Raw genomic sequence first — 21,409 nt, forward strand, 5'->3', positions numbered from 1 at the left:
TGCGACAGGGTGTGCGCGCGCACGCGGCAGAGCGCCGACACGCTTTACGGCAGTAGCTTGAGCGCGTGACGTCGGGCCACAGCTTCATTTCGCACGTGGCGCACGAGAAGGCACGGCGTAGCTGCGGTCTCTTCCGAATCTGGAGGGTCCGCTGCCACCATGAAGCGGCCGAGTGAGTGGGGTCGGGAGGTGGGCGCGAACCGGGAGGTCGCTCTTTCTGGCCGTAGGCTCCCCAGGCCATTGCTCTGTTCCCCCGTACAACTGAGGATTGGAAGGCCCAGGCCTGACCTCGGCCTCGTTCACCAGGGCCTCTTCTGTAGAAGGAAAGCTAGGCCCATAAGGTAAAGACTAAGCCTTATTTAAAAGATTAATGCTCCTGAGGCTGTTTGGAGCCCGGGGATTTCCTTTCGTTTAAGAATTATTCAAAAACACCGTCGGACGGCAGTGGGGGCACTCGTAAGAATAACGCAGTAGGGTCGAAAGTCTGCCGCCAGCCTGGGCTGTGTACTGAAACCCTTGCTCAAAAATTAAAAAAAAAAAAAAGCCTTCGTCACTTGCGATTCGTGGTGCTTTCCTCTAGAAGCTGCTTTCACTCCGTATGTACTGAGTCAAACTGACTGGGATTTGAAGGTGGAGCGTATACTATTATTAAATACCCAGCATAATTTTGTAGGAAAGGTCGAGGACAGATCTGTGTAGCCCAGGCTATCTTTAATTCCCGTTCCGCTTGGTCTCAGGGTCCAAAGTGCTGTGATTAAAGGCATGTGTCCGTCTTCCAACCCCTCTCACCTCCGTGAGTCTCATCTAAATTGGTGGTTGACTTACTACAAGAGAAGTACATTAAAACATTGTGGTCATAAGGTAGTGTCTTGAGGATCAGGATTATGGCTAAACTTGTAAAGGCACTTGCCACCAATCCTGACTGTCAGAGTTCAATCTCCCAAACCAACATGATGCAGAGAACGTCTGCAAATTGTTCTCAGACTAAACACAAACATTTTTTTGGTGGGTTGAGTGGAAAGGAGGTTTAGCATATGAGAGCACTGGATGCTCTTCCAGAAGACCAGGGTTTGAGTCTCAGCACCCACATGTCAGCTCACTGCTTTCCTGGGGAAATGAAGCCCTCGTGGCTTCCTCTGCAAGAGCACTGTATCACATGGTTGGTGCCCAGACAAGAGCAGACAAAACATCCATACATAATAATTTTTAGAAATTAAAAACAAAACTAGGCTTACTGCTCAAGTATACAGTCTTTAATTGTTTTTTTGTGTGTTTTTGACAGAGTTAAAGAAAGCAAGCAAACGTATGACCTGTCATAAGAGGTATAAAATCCAAAAGAAGGTAAGTGTTCCTGGTAGACATCTCTCCTCCATGGGGAAGGCTCTGTTACTGATTTAGGGGTTGGACTTGGATAGAAGCTCTTAAACATAAAGAATGCAGCTGTGGGAAAGTTCAGGGTGAAAGCCGAAACTGTACACTGTGACATAATCTTTTTTCTTTTTTTTTTTTCCCTCGAGACAGGGTTTCTCTGTAGCTTTGAAGCCTATCCTGGCACTCAATCTGGAGACCAGGCTGGCCTCAAACTCACAGAGATCTGCCTGCCTCAACCTCCCGAGTGCTGGGATTAAAGGCGTGTGCCACCAACACCCTGCAACATAACCTTTACAGAGAGCTTTTGACTAATTTTTCTCTTTTATTCATACTTATTTCTGTGTATAATTCCAATTGAAGGTCCATTTTTGTAGGGTGCTTGACATGCATTATAAATGGTGTCTAAGATTGGCTTATTGCCTAAATTCTAAGTGGTAAACTATTTTTGTAGGGTGAGGATTTTTTTTCTTTTGTACAATACCGAGGATTGAACCCTTGGCCTTATATATGCTAGGCAAGCACCCTTCTCCGACCTTCTCATAGTGTTGTTGTTAATAGGTCCGAGAACATCATCGAAAATTAAGGAAGGAAGCTAAAAAGCGGGGTCACAAGAAGCCTAGGAAGGACCCTGGAATTCCAAATAGTGCTCCCTTTAAAGAGGCTCTTCTTCGTGAAGCTGAGCTAAGGAAACAGCAGGTAAATTCTGTGAGCTGAGACTTCTCAAAGAATGTGGTATAAGTATATGTGGTAACACCATCAGTCTACAGCTCATTCATTTCTTTATGGCTCTGTCACAGCTTGAAGAACTAAAGCAGCAGCAGAAACTTGATAGGCAAAAAGAACAGGAAAGGAAAAGAAAACATGAAGTTAACCCTGGCGATGAGCAATCTAATGTGGAACCTCACCAGGTAGGGTATCTCTCCTTAAAAATGAATTGTGCTCTGAAGCAGAAATAGAAGTAGTAAAAGACTAATAAAGAAATGTAGGTTGTTTCCTATTTAAAATACCAAATATATTGTCTGTAGTCATCTGTTTAAATGTTAATATACTGGTAATGACTGCTGTTTCTGTATATATATGTATGTTTTATATCTTAGGAATTTGAAGAACCTAAAAGCAAGAAAGCAAAACCAGGCAAACAGAATCCAAAGAAATTGCATTGTCAGGAACTTAAAAAGGTATCTTACTATAGGTCAGTGTCAAAAGTGGTAATGAGACTTTGAAAACTTGAGAGTACCTTTGAAAAGTGGGAATCCTTGGAAATGGTTGCAGTAAAGAGGGTGGATGGTAGATTCTTGGTGCACTTGCTTCCTAACACTGCCCACCCCGATGTTCATTTCCCAGGCTCACTCTAATCTGTTGCCAGAACCTGGATATGCCTAAGTACTTCTAAGAAGGCCCATTAAACCATACATTTCGTTGTGGGTAGGCCATAAGTTCTGACCTGATCAGGTTATTTGCACTTCGAGACTCATGCTTTATCATAGGCTGCTGGGCACGGTTATTTGACTTTATTTATAGGAAATATTGTCAATATTCTTCTTACTAAAATGAAGGCATGGAGAGTCTGTCTTCTGGACTCATGGTTACAGTTGAGTGTTTGTGGTTTCTTATTTGACAGGTGATTGAGGCCTCAGATGTTGTGTTAGAGGTTTTGGATGCCAGAGATCCTCTTGGTTGTAGGTGTCCTCAAGTAGAAGAAGCTATTGTCCAAAGTGGACATAAGAAGCTGATACTTGTATTAAATAAATCAGGTGAGTGGAAAGGATCCCCTTTATCTCCTGTGTGTGCACTTATGAGGTATGAGGAAAATGTCTAAACAGTCTGATTCTCACTGAAGACTGATAAGATCCAACTCTGACCTCAACAAAACCAATGCATGTGCACTGTTCGCCAAGGACATGGGGAGGAGGTGGTTTCAGCAGATGATCCAACTGGACTATCCTGTTCTGCTATTCAATACTTAGTCTCCCTTGGTTTTAAGAAAGTTTCTGTAACTACTGTTTCATACAGGAACTGACAACAACTCCGCTGTAAGCTAGGGTGCAAGATAAGTTACTACACAGGACAAAATAAGTGATTCTGTGTCTGGGTGGGCTTGAAGCAGGAAGAAGAAAACCCAGAGAAAGCATTTGTCTTTTCCTACTCCTTAACAGAGTGGGTACTAAAGGAAAACTGGCTAAATTTTAATGAGGAATTGCAAGCAGTGGTTTGTAAGCCTTAACAACAGAGGGAGGTATTTTGTATAGACAAATATAAGAAAGTGATTTAAAAATCACTGTTAGCTTAGAAAATCGGTGCCTCTTAGGTGAGGAATGCTGTATTTTGCTTTCTCAAGGCAGCGTTTCTCTGTATAACTTTGGAGCTCTGTAGACCAGGCTAGCCTTGTGAGGAATACTGGAAACTTGGGCATAGGCTGAAGTAGTCCTTAAATTGAGTGAGCAGTACTGGAGATACTGAGATTCAAAGGTAGCTCAGTTGGTACAGTTCTTGCCTAGTACTCAAAAGGTGGTTTGCTGCCTGGCACCACATAAAACCAAGCATGGCAGGATGCTTCTTCAATCCCATCACTGAGAGGACCAAGGGAGGTTCCTTAAAGGTCATTCTCAATTACATAGTGGGTTTAAGGCCAACCTGGAACGTACAGGACTGTAGGAACCTGAAAGTAAAGATGTAGTAACATATCAAGACACAGTGGCGTGACAGAAAGTTTACTTTTACCTTTAATTCCTTTTGAAAGATTGGGGGAATGTAAATGAATACAATCAATAGTTTACCATGTTTAATAACTTAGTCTTAAAACCACCGAATTGAAGCATGTCTTTTCCCCAATTACCAGATCTAGTACCGAAGGAGAATTTGGAGAACTGGCTAAATTATTTGAGTAAAGAATTGCCAACAGTGGTGTTCAAAGCTTCGACAGACATGAAGAGCAAAGAGAAGATGCTCAAGGTACACTGTCCTGTTAGTGGTGGGGAATGTGGTTTTCCTCGGGTTTGTGATGACTGAAATATGATGAGTATGCAAAATGTTGATTAAGGTGAGAAACAATAAGATCCAACTCTGATTTCATCAAAAGATCATCTGAAAGGCAGTAGAGGCTAATGGCTTTTCTAAAAGCTGGAGTCTGGTGCCAGACTTAACTGGGTTCCACCTGATGTTATCTGATAGAATTATTAAAACAATTGTGTTTGGGATTTTTTTTTTTTTTTTAATGTCTAAAGGCAAAGAAGAAAGCTGTTCCGTTCCAAAGGAAACTCTGCTCTGGCAAGGAAGCACTTTGTAAGCTTCTCAGAAGTTTTCAGCAGTCATGTGGGAAAGATATCCAGGTTGGAGTAATTGGTAAGTTTCATTTAGCATGTTTACCTTTCTTACCATTTAAATCTAAAGATACTTAACTAACAGTATCATATTGTGAAGAGTGAACAGGTAATTACAAAAGAAAAGGTTTGTTCTCAAATGTTAATTCTGGCTTAACTCGCCAAAACACTTTAAAATATATGTAAGAGCTCTTGGCAGTTAGAACACTTACCTGATATAGGCAAGGCAACTACCAGAAAATGTGTTTTATAATCTGAGCTTAACTTTATTTGTAGGTTTCCCAAATGTGGGGAAAAGCAGCATCATTAATAGCTTAAAACAAGAACGGATATGTACTGTTGGAGTTCCTATGGGACTTACAAGGTAAATAAAACCCAGTAATTAGAAAGACATCAGTAAAAGACAGATAGTTGGAGCTGGGGTAGGGAAATGGTTTGAAAGGTTGAGGAAAGCTGCCTTAAAGGAAGTAGTATTTGGACCTGATCTTGACATAGTGCTTATTTTAGAAGGGCTCTGTATGTTAGGGTTTCACATAAACATGAAGCAGTGATGATAAATTGGATCTGACTGCTGTGCTGAGTTTGTTCAATCCAACCCTGAGCTTCATGTTGTCTTGCCATTTGGGTAGGCCGGTATCCCTGTTAATTCCAACTCTTTTTCCAGGAGCATGCAGATTGTCCCGTTGGACAAGCAGATCACAGTCATAGATAGTCCATGCTTCATTATCTCACCATGTAACTCCTCTGCTGCACTTGCTTTACGGAGTCCAGTAAGCATTGAAGTACTAAGACCATTGGAGGCTGCCAGTGCCATTCTATCCCAGGCTGATAGTCAACAGGTAAAAGAAATCTCCTTGAGCTCCTTACCACTGTTCTTCATCTACACCGACTAATGACAGACTCGTTTTGTTTTTAAGGTGGTATTAAAATACACTGTCCCGGGGTATAAGGATTCTCTGGATTTTTTTACTAAACTTGCTCAGAAAAGAGGTCTGCACCAAAAAGGTGGAAGCCCAAATATTGAAAGTGCTGCTAAACTGCTATGGTCTGAGTGGACAGGGTAAGGGTTCTTTATATTGGCATTGAAGACAATGTAGAATAAAGGGGTTGAACTGTGTTTGACAGATCTTATATTTAATGCCAGTGCCTCATTAGGTTACTACTGTCACCCTCCTGCATCCTGGAATCCTCCACATTTTAATGAGAATATTGCAGCAAACATGAAGAAAGGCTTTAATCTAGAAGAACTAGAAACAAATAATGCACACAGCATACAAGGTGATTTTTTTTATATATTGATGAATTTAATAGTGACAGGATGCTAGTCTTACCTGTTAACATGAGTTTTATTCCTTTCCTCTAGTCCTGAAGGGCCCTCGTTTAGCTAATAGAATCCTTTTCCGGTCCTCTGGCCCCACAAATGGAATAATAGAAGAAACAGACATACCCGAAGAATTGCCAAGACAGAAAGAAAACAAACAGAATACTGAAGATCAAGGAAATGATGAAAATAATGTAAGTCTTGTTTATTTCATTAAAGCTCGAGTGAATTTTCTAGCATTGCAGCACAGAAAAATGGGGAGGGGTCAAGTGTAGAAACAATTTGTGGTTGTATTATGGGTATTTCAGACTGAGCCATTTTATGAATTCCTAATTGTGTGTGCCACCCAAGACTGATTTACCATATCCCATGGGCTATTAATTGTACATCACATTTCTTTGGTCCACAGGCAGAGAGCTCAGGTGTACCCCCTGTAGAAGACGCCAGGGAGATGTTACCTGTGGAATCAACAGCAAGTGAGTCTGGGACAAAGGACTTACTATCACAACATAATTTGAGCACAGTTGGGTTTATTTTTGTGTATAAAATTTTGCTTTTCTTTTTCTCCAATACAGATAAACCACCTGACAGATCATTTACTTTGGATGAAATGAGTCAAGAGGATGATGACTATGACTTTAAAACAGATTATCTATAAAATTGCTACAGACAATTGCTGCATTAAAATGTTTTGTGTATAGAGTCCCAGGTTGGCATGAAACAAACTGTAAATGTTGTGAATATGTATCATGTTATGCATTAAAAACAAACTGCAAAATGCTTACATGCATTTGTCTTTATGATTTGTTTATGATCAGGCATGGTGGTGTATACCTTTAATTCTGGCCCTTGGTAGGCAGAGGCAGGTGAATCTCTTGAGTTCGAGACCAGCTTGGTCTACAGAGGGAGTGAGGCCAGGACAGCTATGGCTACACATAAACCCTGTCTCAAAAAATGTCCAGGATGGGTGGATAGATACATGCCATGAGGTGGAGTCTCTAGAATGCATTAGATCTCCTGGAACTAGAATATAGTTGTGCTGGAAATTGGACTCCGAAAGAGCAGCAGTGTTTACTTTTTTTTTTTTTTTTTTTTTTTTTTCCTTTGAGATAGGGTTTCTCTTTATTATTTTGGAGCCTGTCCTGGAACTCAGTAGATCAGGCTGGCCTCCAACTTACAGGGATCTGCCTACCTCTGCCTCCCAAGTGCTAGTATTAAAGGCGTGTGCCACCAATTCCCAGCCAGTGTTTACATTCTTACAGTATGGGGGAGAGCATTAGTTGTCTGGAAGCTAAGAGATTTATTGGAAAAGGTAGATTTTATTTACAAACTGGGCCATAGGTTACAAAGATTAAAACCAAGCTGCAGTTCCTCCTAACTACAGCAAGTAAATGAACTAATGATGGATTTGTCAGTCTGTCCTTCAGGTCAGTCAACAGTATTATAGTAAGCAAACATTTGGTAAGGCAGATGGAGACATTGTAGTCATCTGGGAACCTGACTGCCACAGAAGCAATTTGTGATCTCTACCCAGCTGAAACATAGACTTTTCTGTGGGTTGCTACAGAGACTCAAGCCTAACAGTTAACTTCCCACATGTTGTGTCTTCCAGGATTTCCTGAGTGCTGCATTTAGCTTACTTAAATTGTAGTTCACTTTATGTTTGAGGTATCCATATGTCTTCGGATTAAACTAAATTTGCCTGTTGGGTCTGGAATATACCATTTTTCCCAAACATCAGCATATGAAGCAGCTCTTCCCCAAGGCTTGAAGTGACCATTCCAGTGAAGTAACTTGGCAGCCTTTACAAACTGGGGTGAATACCGTTTTCCAGCACTGGAACCTTAAATAGAGAATAAGTGCCAAATAACTACTAGTAAGACAAAGCAATGTCATGCTAAGGGGCAGATACCTTAAGGGAAACACTGGGTATATATAGCTCATCCCAAAGGAGGAGTTCTTAGACACCAATTTCTGATTACCTTAAATCAGTGGCTATTTTTCTGCTAAGTGGCTCTGACTGACTTCAAACTTTCAGGGTAGTACTGCTGCCTTAACATCACAAGTGCTAGGATTACCAGCATAAACCAGTATACCCAGCTTGAACTCTATACTTACCAAGGTGGCGAACGTTCCACATAGGATCAATGGTGGAATGCTGCTGATAAAATACGATAAGCAGAGGCGGTGTGGTGATGCTGCCAGCCAGTGTTCTACTGTACAATCCCTCTCTTGGTAAAACATAAAGAATGTTAGTAAAGAGGACTGATAACTTCTATTAGTAAAGACTTAAAATAGCTAAACCAGTTACATACTTACTCTACATTAAGTTTCATCCATTTTTCCAGCTGGTTAGTTACATTCTGTCTTTTCCATTCAGTCAAGTTTGCAACAAAAACTCCAGGATTGAAGGAGCAGGTGCTGGCTTTCATGGAAAGCTTACGAATTCTTTCCTTTTTATAGTCAAGATAGCCAATATAATTGTACTAGAAACACAAGTGAGATATTTGCTGCTTCACACAAGAAAAATTTTTATAGCAAAGTCAGTAGTTGAACTAAGGAGACTTCCCAAGTTATTAGCAAAAGTAACAGGAGATCCGACAGAAATAGTTGGGATCCGAAGTTTGTCTTAGCAGAATAACCAAGGAGAATTTGGTTGTAAAGTCCATAAATGAATCAACAGAAAATAGGCATGCATTCTGAAGTGAAGTAACTGTTTAATGTAAGATTGAGCCCTGAATTTACTTCAAGCTTTCATAGGGAGTAAGGTTTGCAATAAATAATTTACCTGGTTCCCTGCTCCACGAATAATGACTTTAGTAGAGGTTGAATCACAATCTTCTGAAAATGCAGCAGCATGTCCTGGCTTCAGTGGTGTATTGTACAAGGCAAGAATATCACCTGAAGCAGACAAATTGAAATGAACAATTTGCAGTTGCCTTGAGATTCTGTTCCTTCTATTTTTTTTTTTTTTTTTTTTTTTTTTTTAAATTTGGTTTTTGAAACAGTTTCGGTGTAGTCCTGGCTGTCCTGGAACTCATTCTGTAGACCAGGCTGGCCATGAACTCAGAGATCACCTGCCTCTGCCTGTACTGGGATTAAAGGCATGCACCACCACCATCCTGCTATCTGTTCCTCCCATGATCTAAAGGTAGCTTTTTATAGTAGATCATCTGTCGGAGGCCCATAAAGATGGCTCCACTCCATCTTGACTTAAGGTCAGAGAGTTCAAAACTGTCCTTATAAGTCTATAGCTTGGCTGTTGCAGGATGTTTCAGCCTTGGTAGCAGATGTCTTTATCTAAATAACAACAGACTTAGGCTCAGGTGTGTTTACTCTTGACCTTGAAGGTCAGATGGCAGGAGTGGTCAACAAATACTTGGAGGATTAAGGGAAGTAAGTCTGTTTACCCTTATATATGATAATAGAAATCTGCCATTGTCCCCACTTTTTGTTGGGTCCTTAAGATTGTTAAGAATAAACTAAGGACATTCAGCATTGAGTATGGACTGAATGGCCCTCCTGACAAAATTCCTGTGTCTCTGTGTTGTCCACACTCCCCCTTTTCAGGTACAAACTGTGGTGGGCTAGTCGGCTTGCTCTAACTGCAGCCCTGAAAACACAGCTTCCCACAATCATCATAGCATAACCCTTACAGCCCAGAATCCAGATGAAGAAAGGAACCCATTCTGTGGTACCTTGTACAATTACATCATCATCCATGTATATGGCCTTCTTTGCACTGGGAACCAGAATTGGCAAGTAGAACCTTGCAAAGGTTAACTGAAAAGGAAAGAAGCATCAGCACAGGATATACTAGCTGGGCTCTTATTTGTAGAAGCCATTAACTACTAAAATGTTCTCAGAACCCTTGTAAAAGACAGGCAGTGGACTCCTGGTGCTGCTCAGGTTTTGTCCCTAGGGAACTACTTGCATTGGACCCTGAGTTATCCAACTATTCTAATAAAATACACACCCCAATAGAAACAAAGACACATGGAACTCACTGGTTTCATGGACTCCCCCTGGTCAGGATCCTCCTTTACTTTCCCTTCCAAAAGTTTAGTGTCAAAATTTACAATTTTGTACCTGATGCTTTTCAGGGAAACACTGTTAAGCCAGGATCTGATGAAGAAAAATACATTACAGTCTTAAACAGTCATGCTTCTGAAATATAGCCTTATCTTTCTATGCTTTTCTAACAGTGGTATGATACAATATAAGAGAAACCCAAAGTACCAAATAGATGTGTCAAGTTCTTTATCTCTAATACTAGGGGTTCTTAGCGTGAGATGAGGCGTTCCCACTAAAGTTCCTTCTAAACCAAGAATCTATGGGAGAATCTCTTCTCCCAAAACTTTATTATAGGAACTCTAGACTCATGAACACCCTGCCAAAACATGGACTTTTATTTCTTTTGTTGAGGCACTATCTTATTACATTAACTAGGGTAACCTTGAATTCATTATTCTCCCTCAGCCACCCAAATGCTGAGATTACAAGGGTGCAACACCATGCCCAGCTGGACCATAAATTTTTTAGCCTTCCAAAAATTGACTCAAATTATAATGATAGTAAAACTAGTATTCAATCTGTCAGCTGTAGAATGATTGTTTACTTCAATGAACCTAAGAAATTTACCCACCTGACTGAGGCACTGTAAAAACAGCCCATGTTACCTGCAGAAGCACTATACATTTTTTTTTCTAGCCCATTACAAACCTGCAGTATGCTTCTGTATCTCAGATGGGTTTTTTAAGAATGAGAACATAATTTTCATGAATGTGACCCATGGAGAAAGCCACGAGGAAAGAAATACTTAGAACTCTGACAGTTTGTCAGACAAGCTGCTTTTTAGAATAAATTTTGTAGATTTTTGTTTTTAATTTTTTTTAAGGCAGTCTCATACACCCCAGCCTGTAGTCAAGGATGCCCTTGGAACTTCTGATCCTCCTGCTTCTACCTCCTGAGTGCTGGAATGACAGGCATGAGCCTCCACACCCAGTTTCTGTGATGTTGGGAATTGAACCCAGTGCTTTGTGCATGCATACTGGTAAGAAGCTTCGAATAGTAAGTAAATATATTGCCTCCCTTATTCAGAAAGTCAGGTTGCCAAACATTAGACCCATTACTAAAAGAACTGTGGAATTAACAGTGTGACAACTAGCTTAGTTCTTGACATAAATTATCATTTCTCTTGCCACAGAGACATGACACAGTCACATAGAAAAATATTTGGGGTGTGTATGTGTGTGTGTTAAAACATAAAACAGAAAGATATAATGTAAAATGGTTCCTGGCTTAGCAGTAGGCCAGTGAAGACCTTTGGGTAGAAGCAGAGTCATTAGGAAAGCAGTGCTCACCGGAGATGGTCTTCTGTACTGTTGAGCGTAACAATGTAAAAAATCACATTGGATCGAGTGTTATGATGAATACTATTTATGGCTGCAATTGTCCCACCCAGCCTGTCTTCAGAGGCAGCAATGACCACGGGAATCTCCTCTTGTCTCCCATTTACTGGATGTTGATGAATATCTGCGACAAAGTCTATGGGCTGAAGCCCCAGAATTCCTGAATCTGAGAAGAACACACACAAGGAAAGCACCGGAGCACAACAATCTCACCAAATTTTGTTCTTGTTTGGGTTTGTTTTGTTCTTTGAAACATAGTTTCACTATGTAGTCCTGGCTGGCTGGAACACACTAGGTAGCCCAGGTTGGCTTCAAACGCAAAGATCTCCCTTGCCCAGCAAGTCTTTTATTTTTTGGTTTTTTGAGACAGGTTTTCTCTATGTAGCCTTAGCTGTCCTGGAACTTACAGAGATCTACTTGGGTCTGCCTCCTGAGTACTTGAATTAAAGGTGTGTGCCTCTACCACCCAGCTGACCAGCAAATTTTTCACAAAGTCCAAGACATGGAAGGAGATAAAATGAGAATTACAATTTACTTATTCTTGTCCATTAACTTTGAAGCATACAATAGAAAATTGTGTTTTCATATATGTAATCACTTTTTTTTTTTTTTTTTTTTGGTTTTTCGAGACAGGGTTTCTCTGTGTAGCTTTGGAGCCTATCCTGGCACTCCTCTGGAGACCAGGCTGGCCTCAAACTCACAGAGATCCACCTGCCTCTGCCTCCCGAGTGCTGGGATTAAAGGCGTGCGCCACCAACGCCCGGCTTATATGTAATCACTTTTAAAGAAGTGGGAGAATTTTAAAAAATAATTTGGCAACACTGTTGGTATGCCATTAGTAGGGAAGTTACAGAACCTTTCTAAAATGGATTCTGACAGCTTATAAGCAGCCTTAAAGGGGTGTATAGCCTTTGTCTTAATCATTTTTTCTTAAGGACAAAATCTGAAATAGAAAAGAAAAATTTTTAGGTTGAGGATCTAGCTCAGCTGTACGGTGTATGTTCCGAATGAGTAAGGCTCTGGGTTCAACCCACGCACACCAAAACAAGCCACCCTCTTACTAATACTTATGAAAACCCAGAAACAGTTTTTCAAGCCACATATCCTATGGAGGGATAAAAATCAATGTGAGGGATCATGATCAGAATTTACTCTCTTTGTGGTGCTAGGGATGAAGCTTGGCCCTAGCATATATAACGCAAGCTCTCTGCTGCTAAGCTACATCCCTAGGTCTATGATCTGAGTTTAAATAGGAAAAGCTTTGGATTGGAATAGAAAATTAAAATTAAAGAGTTCTATACAAAATAACTGCAGTATTATTCTGTAAACCATCCTTCTTGCCTTTTATGATACAGTGGGACCTCCATATTTATGATTTCCACCTCTGTGAATTTAATTAATCACAGGTGGAAAATATTAGGAATCACTGTGCTAAATCTATAGAACCTTGATTTTTTTTCATTAGTACCTTAATAGTAAAAAAATACCATGGATTTATGCTATACAAGATATATGTCATATAGTGATACTTTATAGTACATAGTAAGATGCACACAAGTTATATACAAGTGTTTTTTGCAATTTTATGCAAAAGATACAAGTATCTGAAGATTTGGGTCCTACACCCAGTCCTGTGAATATAGAATGACAGCTATATATTCACTCTGCCATCAATGAACATTGAGTCTTATTATATGCTAGATAATGTCTAGCCCTGGAGTTACAACCATGAATAAAGCATATACATTTTAACCAGACAGATATCTATGTCTATGTATCTTACTATGGGATTGCCTCAAAATTTGAAAGTTATTTAAAAAAAGAAAATATATCTTCTTGTAGATTCAAATAAATTTAACAGCATTAAAACCACACACAGATAAGGTAAAAAAGACTTAATTATATATATGAAGTTTACGCTTCTGATAAAAATCACACGGAAAAGTTTGTCATGTAGGTTAGTACAATCTCGAATATATAGAAAAAATACATAAAGTGAGAAAAGAACTGGAAAACACGAGATCAAAATTTTTATAGTTTCTCGTGTCAATGAAATAACTTATTCAACTGACAATGACTAAATAATTACATCTTCACCTCCAAGTGCTGGACTTACTAACTCTGGCTAACTGAGCTAACTCTGGCTTTATTTCCTTTTTGAGAAAGTCTTATACAGCTCAGGCTGACCTCAACTTGGTACATAACCAAAGATCGCTTGAACTTCCCCCCTAATGTCACTTATTATTGTGTATGTGTATATATGATGTGTGGGTGTGGATATGCCATGGTGCACACTGCTGGATTGCTACCCGAGAGAGAGAGAGAGGGAGAGAGAGAGAGAGAGAGAGAGGAGAGAGAGAGAGAGAGAGGAGAGAGAGGAGGGAGGGAGGGAAGGAGGCAAGGAGGGAGGGAGGAAATTAAAAAAAAAAAAAGTCTTGCTATTGCCTATAATGGCCTCAAATTAATGATTCTCTTGCCTTGTCTCAACTTCCAAATTGCTAAGATTTGTGCAGTGTGTCATCACACCTAGCCTCAAAAATTATTTTTTGAAACAAGAACATTATGGTTCATACCTGTAATCCCATCACTATGGAGGCTGAGGCAGGAGGACCATTCCAGAACAGCCTAAACTACACAGTGAGTTTGAAGCCAGCCTGAGCCATAAGATCCAGTCTCAAAACAACAGAAAACAACAAAAAGGTATCTACAACACCCTGAAGCATCAAACATCCCTCATTACCAGGGTAGAACTATATGAACAACTAGATAATTGCAATCTAATTCTACAATACAATGATTTTTCAATCTGCTGATAAGACTGTGACATTGTAGTGACAAAGGCAAGCACCAAATACCAGGACACTTGCCTGCCTGTACCCATCTTCTAAAGCTCTGACATGATAAAATGCAAGCAGATGGCAGCCCACAGACACCCCTTAAGGCCTCTGACTTGATAGAAAGGAATATTCTCTTGGATCAAGTCCTTAGCTAAAGACTTCATTATAGAGAGAAGAGTGGAAGGCACCATATGAAACTGATGAGTATCCACTATGCCTTCTGTCAGAATAAATGTTGAAAAAACTGCCAGCCCCTGACCAAGGAACATTCTGAAATCCCTTGACCCTATGTTGAGCTCCAGCCCCCACTCTTCATCTCCATTGCATAACTCAGTTACTCACTATCCACCTTATCCAGATAGCCTGAGCAAGGCAATTTCTAAAGATAAAACAGCCTTGTTTGGACAAACTACTCCAGGAAACAGAGCTTGCACACAGACCCTGAATCTGCAATAAACTTCCCATCCCCAAAACGTCCTATAACCGGGCATCGGTGGCACATGCCTTTAATCCCAGCACTCAGGAGGCAGAGGCAGGCGGATCTCTGTGAGTTCGAGGCCAGCCTGGTCTACAGAACGAGTGCCAGGATAGGCTCCAAAGCTACACAGAGAAAGCCTGCTTCGAAAAACTAAAAACAAAACAAAACAAACTTCCTATATAAACTCCCAGTATTCCTTTCCTTCTTTTTGCAGACACCCCTTCTCCGCTGTGTCTGTCCTTAGCTGTTTGAAATTAAGAGTCCCATCTGCGGAAGTCACTGGCCTCTTTTGGCCTTCTGCCTCTTTACACTGCCTCAAAGTCTTCATAAGTCCAAGAAGCAAGTTTTCTTTTCTTTAATATAGAGCTATAAGTTAGTATGTGGGACATGGGGACCCTCAGGTCCTTAACAAAGAGATAGCATTATGGAGTTAGTAAAGGTTCCATACCTGAAACTTCATTCCTTAGCAAACTGCTCAAGCTGAGGAAGTTATGGTGCAAAACCAGTAAGAAGAGAACAATGGCCAGGACCCAGATGATGATGCTTACTGAAACAGAGGAAATCTACATTACATCTTTTGGCTTTGGTCCATGTATAAAAATAATGGAATTTGGAGAGAGAATGAGAGAACATACCTTTACGGAATGACATCCTTTTCTTCTGTCTTACACAAACATTAGATACTAATCCTATAAAACAAAAGTCCCCAAAGTCAGTAAGTACATGAGTAAGATTTCCAGAACCTACATAAAAAGCAGGGTGTGGTAGCAGACAGGTAACCCATCACTGAGACGAAGACAGGAGGAGCCCTGATGGATGGCCATCTTGAAGAACATCACCTGAGGCTGACTTTTTGGCCTCCACATTTGTGTTCTCATACACACACAGGAATGCACACACACACACAAAATAAAAGAATATATATTATATACCCTATTACTTGTCTTTATCACATCATAGGTGGAGTCTTACCTACAGAAGCTGACAGATTGAGAGCTATTTAATAAAGTCTTAACATCTGCCTGCTTTGAGTTAAATTCCACCAAGACTGGATCAAACAATCTCATTCCAACAAACCGCAGCTAGTTGCTGGCACAAAAGACAATGTTTTATCTCATCAACTTCCAGTGATTATAGTTACCGGTAGCACTGTATATGGATTCCAAGTCACATGCATCTAGAGGTGTGTCTCTTACGTCCAGCTAGCAGACCGTAAGAAACACACCTCTAGCAAGTACTGACTGTACTTAAGTAGATACACATGATGGACTTATAGGTCCAGTTACCTACATGAAAAATACCAGCTATCAGAGTAAATCTGATCAATGTTGTGTTTCCTTGGTCTGTTTAGAAGGAGCTCTCAAAATTTCATATACACTGTAGGTATATAATAATAGCAACATTTTTATCAGAGAACAGTTGTGTACAATTTTCTTCACCATGAAAACTCATAATTATTTGCTCAGAAATTATAAAACTTTTACACTTCCAAACCATTTGTATAAACAACAAAAAACTTCTCATAAATACACACACACACACACACACACACACACACACACAGGAAGTCCAGACAGATACTACCTATCAATATGAAAGAAATCTTAAGGAAAAAAATTATGTTTATTGCTGTTTTTTAGACAGGGTCTCAACTATACAGTTCAGGCTTTTGACCCTGCTGCCCAGTGCTGAGATTATAGGGCTTCACCATCATGTTTGTGTATGTGTGCATGTGTGTGTGTGTGTGGGGGGGTGTCAGAGGTTGACATCAGGTGATCATGTTCTACCTTACAAGGTCTCTCAATTGAATCCCAACTTGCCAATCTATCTAGTCAGCTTGATCTCAGGATCTCATTTCCACCTCCTGACTGCTGGGATCACAGGTATGCTGCCACAACCACCCTGCATTTACACAGAATCTGGTGTGGTAAGCACTTTACCCATCATCTCTCTAGCCAACCTCCACCTTTAAAACAAACAAATATTCTAGTTACCTGTATTTATATTCAGTCTCAACTATTTTTTAATTATCCCTCCTATTACTATGGGCCAGACATATTCACAAGAAGCTATCCCTGTGCCCTATCCTACAATTGTTTTCTGGATCAGACCCAGAAGCATGCTAGCAAGCATGTTCTGTTGTCTTTCAGTTAAAGGTGGGGTGGAGGGTGGAGGATGGACAGGATAGTACTCTGCCTCCTTCATACTAAAGGACTGAAAAGATTTGAAATATTCTTCACCCTGCCTTTGCTTCTCTGTTCTTAGATGTCTGTTCCTATTTTCAAACTGCTCTTGTGGAGATCAGCAACCAGTATCATTTTTCTGTCCTCTCCTTACACCAAGAACCCTACTCTTCCCTCTCAGTTATGAAATTATCACAAGTATATACTTGTATCCTATGAATGTAAGTTCTATGGAAACAAGGAGCTAAGTGAAAATGTAACTTTACTGCTGTATCCTAGGCACTGAAGACCACCCCCACCAAAGAGCAACAGGTATGTGGTATCTGCTGAACGGTTTTGCTAATCCAGGAGCATCCAGTTCTCCAACCAAGAAGAGAATGCAATCTTAATAATCATGGACAATCAATTCCAGCATAAGGAAAAGCATGAGACTCCAGAGGAGCACTCACTTAAAAGGGACCCAACAATACCATTTCGTTTTCCCATCATTTTATAGTTCAAACACTCTGATCTCTACAGCAACTGCCATCCTGTGAGGTGCACTGGTAAGATACAATCCTGAGGGATGAACAACTATACTTGTAACAGAGTGAGTCTATTTATACATACTTAGAAATCATAGGGAAGGAGAAAGGGGAAAAGGCCAAGGGAACCTGTTGTTGCCCTTCCATGTACTGGCTCTAAGATCAGAAGTGTCAAAAGTGTCCGTGTTTTTCTGAAGGGTGGGAAAGCACAAGAAGACCTGGACATTCTCTTCACCCCTTTGCTGACTAGGTCCTACTTGACGTCCATGGTCAGAAAACTTCCCCCAAACCCACATTGCACCTCCCTGCGCTCCATCTCCTAGATGCCTCTCGTCCACAACTATGCCATATATTTCTGGAGTGATGTGGCCATCTCCCTTGACACACCCCCAAGATCTAAGTCACAGCTGTGCCTGGGTCTCTAGCTGGCAAAAAAAAAAAAAAAAAGGAAGAAGAAGAAGAAGAAGAAGAAGAAGAGGAGGAGGAGGAGGAGGAGGGAGGAGGAGGAGGAGGAGGAGAAAAGAAAAGAAGAAGAAGAAGAAGAAGAAGAAGAAGAAGAAGAAGAAGAAGAAGAAGAAGAAGGAAGAAAGAGAAGGAAGAAAGAAGAAAGAAGAAGAGGAGGGGAGGAGGAGGAGTTAAAAATTCGTGGCTGATGTCGGGCAGTGGTGCATGCTTTAGTCCCAGCATTCGGGAGGCAGAGGCAGGCGGATCTCTGTGAGTTCGAGGCCAGACTGGTGTACGGAGAGTGCCATGATAGGCTCCAAAGCTACACAGAGAAACCCTAAATAGAAACATTAATTAATTAATTAATTAATTAATTAGAAAATAAAAATTGGTGGCTCCGTGGATGCGGGCAGCAGCCACTCACCTCCTGCCTGGAGTGCCTAGCATCTCACTGTGTGCACAGCAGAGAATCCAGAGAGGCAGATGGCCCCGGAGGGTGGGATCCCCAGAAAGGGTACCCCATCTAGCTCACTAATGAGGGGAAGCTTGCACTTCTGAAATATACACCACCCTTGAAAGAGGGGGCTAAGGGAAACCCTTAGCTGCTCTTTACCAGGGGGCCTGGTCTGGGGGAGTGTGAAAACCATGGAAACCCACAACCCAGTTGGTATGAATGTGGGGACGCCTTGAAGCATGGGGCCGCCAGGGCCTCGCTTCTCTTCTCCGAGGCAATCTCCTTTCCCTGGAGAATGTGGCTCGGTTATCTTCCCTAACTAAGAGCCTCCTTACGCTTGAAAGTGAAGGGGAGGTAGAGTGGCGCTCCCGGGATCCCGCCACGCACTGACAAGCCAGGTTAGAGTCGCGTCAGACGAATCGTCGTCCTCAGAATCTCAGCGCAGCCGCCTTTACCTGCGCTGGGAGGAGGGGCCGCCGCCCGCGCCCCGGCCCGCCCCGCCCCCAGCTCAGCGCTCGCCCTGCAGGCCCCAGGCCCGGGCCCCGGCCCACCGCCGGGCCGCCCGCGTCCGCCGCACTCCGGCCGTGGACCACTGGCCCGCGAGCTCTGCAGCACCCACGTTGTGCCACAAACCCCAGCCTGACCCTGGCTCCCGCTTCCAGAGAGCCACGCGCAGCAGGCGCCACGGGGCAGCCTGGCCGCCCGGGTCCTCCCTGAGAAAAGGCCGTCGCTATGGAGACGCGGCGCGTGCCGGCGGCCGTTAAAAAAGAGAGGGCCAGCCCGCAAGTGATTTCCACTGCAGTCGCGGCACCGGGCAGCCAGTAGCACAGACCGGCGCACGATGCTCTGGCCAAGTCGCGGCCTCAGTCCTCGAGAGCAGTGCGCTAAAAGTTCTAGGAACCTTTAGGGACGTACCTCCTTTTGCGATGGCGCGGGGCGGGGCCAGAGGGTGTCTGTGCCCGTCGGAGACATCCGCTTCCGGGGCCACGGCCGTCGGACTGAGGGGCTCGGCTGGTCGGCCAGGCTACGTTCGGTGTCGCTCCCCGAAAACCATATTCCTTAAGAATCGACTATCCCCGCTTTATTGTCGATCTTCTCCGCCAATCATGCTGGAACATCTGAGTTCGCTGCCCACCCAGATGGTAAGGACACGCGTCCCAGGTCCCTGCACGCCTCTTTGGAGCCTAGCGGCTTCTAAATCCCCGCTGGAGCACCAACTAGTGCTGCGTGGTTCGCATCCCCAAAGATTGCCGTCACTTTCCCCTCCTATGCCCTCTTCTGGTCCCCAGAAAGGATCCCCTTACCCATGCTCCGTTAAGATGCTCAAAGTTTCCCCGGAAAATCAAAATTTTGCTTCCTTATTCGGGCCCTTCTGGGACACTCCTGGTGTTGAGTGCGGCTACCCTGTGCCAACACTGTTTTCCCCACAAGAATTGCAGTCCGTTGGTAGTAGGACTAACTAACTCTGCCCCTTCTCTTTCGTCTCTAGGATTACAAGGGGCAGAAGCTAGCTGAACAGATGTTTCAGGGAATTATTCTATTTTCTGCAGTAAGTGTTGCTTTTACCTTTAATCTCGTAATCCCGTCGCCCTCGGTTTGACTGTATTTAATATACTCGGTTTCTTTTCAGATAGTTGGGTTTATCTACGGGTACCTGGCTGAACAGTTTGGGTGGACTGTCTACATAGTTATGGCCGGATTTGCTTTCTCGTGTTTGGTAAGAAATTTGTGGGTGTTTGAGCATTAGCAGTTACTTAAATTTCTGAGTTGGGAAACTTGGTTGGACCTAGTTGGGAGAACCAGAATCAGCGGTTTCTTCATGTTTCCCATTCATGTTTCTGCTTTCTGTTATTGGAAAAGTAGAATGTTAAATGTCAGGTGGTGTGAGCTGCACAGAAGAGCAGGGCTTTTTAATTTCCTTTTGCAGTTTACTCCAGGCAGTAAGAGAAACATGGCAGTGGTATCCTACTGTGCTCACTCTGCCTCCATCTTTCTTTTAGTTCTTAAAACTGTGTGTGTGTGTGTGTGTGTGTGTGTGTGTGTGTGTGTGTGTGTGTGTGTGTGTAAACACTTAAAATTTGCTCTAGCTACCTGATGTATCTTGCCTGGTCAGTTTTGTTAATCTTTAGCAGAGTGGTTATTTGAGGACCAGACATTATATACAGAATGATTTTTGTAAACTTTGAATGGAAATAAATGCTGCCTTTTCTCCATTCTGATCTAGCTGACACTTCCTCCGTGGCCTATCTACCGCCGACATCCCCTGAAGTGGTTACCTGTTCAAGACTTAGGCACAGAAGACAAGAAATCAGGGGACAGAAAAATTAAGAGACATGCTAAAAATAACTGATCGGAGCTTTCACGGTTCAGCACCTGCTTTTGTTTCCTCTGTGATGAACTGAATTGTTTTCAAAACCAAAACATGAGTTTAAACCACCTATATTCTTACAGCACAGCTGTGAAGAGATCTAGTTGTCCTTGTTTCATTTCTGATCCAGTTGTATTTTAACTTCTATTTTATACCATCTCTTCATGATCTTGTGGAGAACAGTAATGTCAGTATGCAGTGCTTCTTTCAGGTGTACATAATAAACACCTCATAACTGGTAGTCCTTTCTTTTCTTTCTAATATTTTGTAGTAGGTTCTCACTGTGTAGACTAGTCTGTCACCAAACTCAAAATCCTCCAGCTTCAGCTTCCCAAGATGCTGAGATTACAGGTATATGCCACTACTGGCTTGATAGTCCAATATGTAATTACCCAAGTTTCACAATCTGTTAGGAGTCATTGAACTGTTTTAATGGTGGGTTTTATTGGTGGTGGTGTTTTTTGTTTGTTTATTTGTTTGGTTTTTTAGATAAGGTCTTTCTACACAGCCCTGGCTGTGTAGACCAGGCTGTTTTTGAGCTCACAGAGTTCCACCTGCCTTCACCTCCCAAGCACTGGGATTAAAGGTGTGCCCCACCCACACTTAGCCCAAATGGTTTCAATTAAAACTCAGGGTACAATTCTGTATCTGACAGATCTTTTGTTGGATATTTTGCAACTAAAAAGCCAAAATTAGGT

At 42.1% G+C, this 21,409-nt stretch overlaps 3 protein-coding genes and 3 non-coding genes across 9 annotated transcripts; 5 read left to right on the forward strand and 1 right to left on the reverse strand.

Annotated features, from left to right (window-relative positions):
- The first annotated feature begins 13 nt into the window (after positions 1–13).
- Positions 14–6,796, forward strand: Gnl3 (G protein nucleolar 3). Of its 2 annotated transcripts, none has more exons than XM_027389555.2 (15): positions 14–172; positions 1,283–1,341; positions 1,930–2,067; positions 2,169–2,279; positions 2,469–2,549; positions 2,993–3,125; positions 4,211–4,323; positions 4,596–4,713; positions 4,968–5,055; positions 5,356–5,530; positions 5,591–5,751; positions 5,836–5,969; positions 6,055–6,206; positions 6,422–6,488; positions 6,588–6,796. In XM_027389555.2, exons 1-15 carry the CDS (start codon positions 160–162, stop codon positions 6,668–6,670), a joined length of 1,626 nt encoding a protein of 541 aa, XP_027245356.1. In that variant the 5' UTR covers positions 14–159; the 3' UTR covers positions 6,671–6,796. The 2 variants fall into 2 exon arrangements, with proteins under 2 accessions (XP_027245356.1, XP_027245357.1); XM_027389556.2 differs by having other exon boundaries at positions 5,609–5,751.
- On the forward strand, positions 3,169–3,245 carry LOC113832596. Its single transcript, XR_003479907.1, has one exon. It is a non-coding gene; the product is annotated as a small nucleolar RNA SNORD19 (small nucleolar RNA).
- LOC113832600 lies at positions 4,371–4,449 on the forward strand. The gene has a single exon (XR_003479911.1). It is a non-coding gene; the product is annotated as a small nucleolar RNA SNORD19B (small nucleolar RNA).
- LOC113832597 lies at positions 5,228–5,302 on the forward strand. Its single transcript, XR_003479908.1, has one exon. It is a non-coding gene; the product is annotated as a small nucleolar RNA SNORD69 (small nucleolar RNA).
- Glt8d1 (glycosyltransferase 8 domain containing 1) lies at positions 6,523–19,314 on the reverse strand. Of its 3 annotated transcripts, none has more exons than XM_027389558.2 (10): positions 19,259–19,314; positions 15,374–15,427; positions 15,187–15,285; positions 11,376–11,589; positions 10,020–10,137; positions 9,711–9,795; positions 8,801–8,913; positions 8,332–8,498; positions 8,131–8,243; positions 6,523–7,855 (listed from the first exon to the last, which is right to left on the reverse strand). In XM_027389558.2, the coding sequence occupies exons 2-10, from the start codon at positions 15,387–15,389 to the stop codon at positions 7,665–7,667; spliced, it is 1,116 nt and encodes a 371-aa protein (XP_027245359.1). In that variant the 5' UTR covers positions 15,390–15,427; positions 19,259–19,314; the 3' UTR covers positions 6,523–7,664. The 3 variants fall into 3 exon arrangements, with proteins under 3 accessions (XP_027245359.1, XP_027245358.1, XP_027245360.1); XM_027389557.2 differs by lacking the exon at positions 19,259–19,314 and adding an exon at positions 18,679–18,842; XM_027389559.2 differs by lacking the exon at positions 19,259–19,314 and adding an exon at positions 18,731–18,815.
- Spcs1 (signal peptidase complex subunit 1) lies at positions 19,255–20,952 on the forward strand. Its single transcript, XM_027389561.2, has 4 exons — positions 19,255–19,485; positions 19,833–19,892; positions 19,974–20,060; positions 20,568–20,952. The coding sequence occupies exons 1-4, from the start codon at positions 19,270–19,272 to the stop codon at positions 20,691–20,693; spliced, it is 489 nt and encodes a 162-aa protein (XP_027245362.1). The 5' UTR covers positions 19,255–19,269; the 3' UTR covers positions 20,694–20,952.
- Positions 20,953–21,409: the final 457 nt, after the last annotated feature.

Source organism: Cricetulus griseus, assembly GCF_003668045.3.
Source record: "Cricetulus griseus strain 17A/GY chromosome 1 unlocalized genomic scaffold, alternate assembly CriGri-PICRH-1.0 chr1_1, whole genome shotgun sequence".
Taxonomy (NCBI): Eukaryota; Metazoa; Chordata; class Mammalia; order Rodentia; family Cricetidae; genus Cricetulus; species Cricetulus griseus.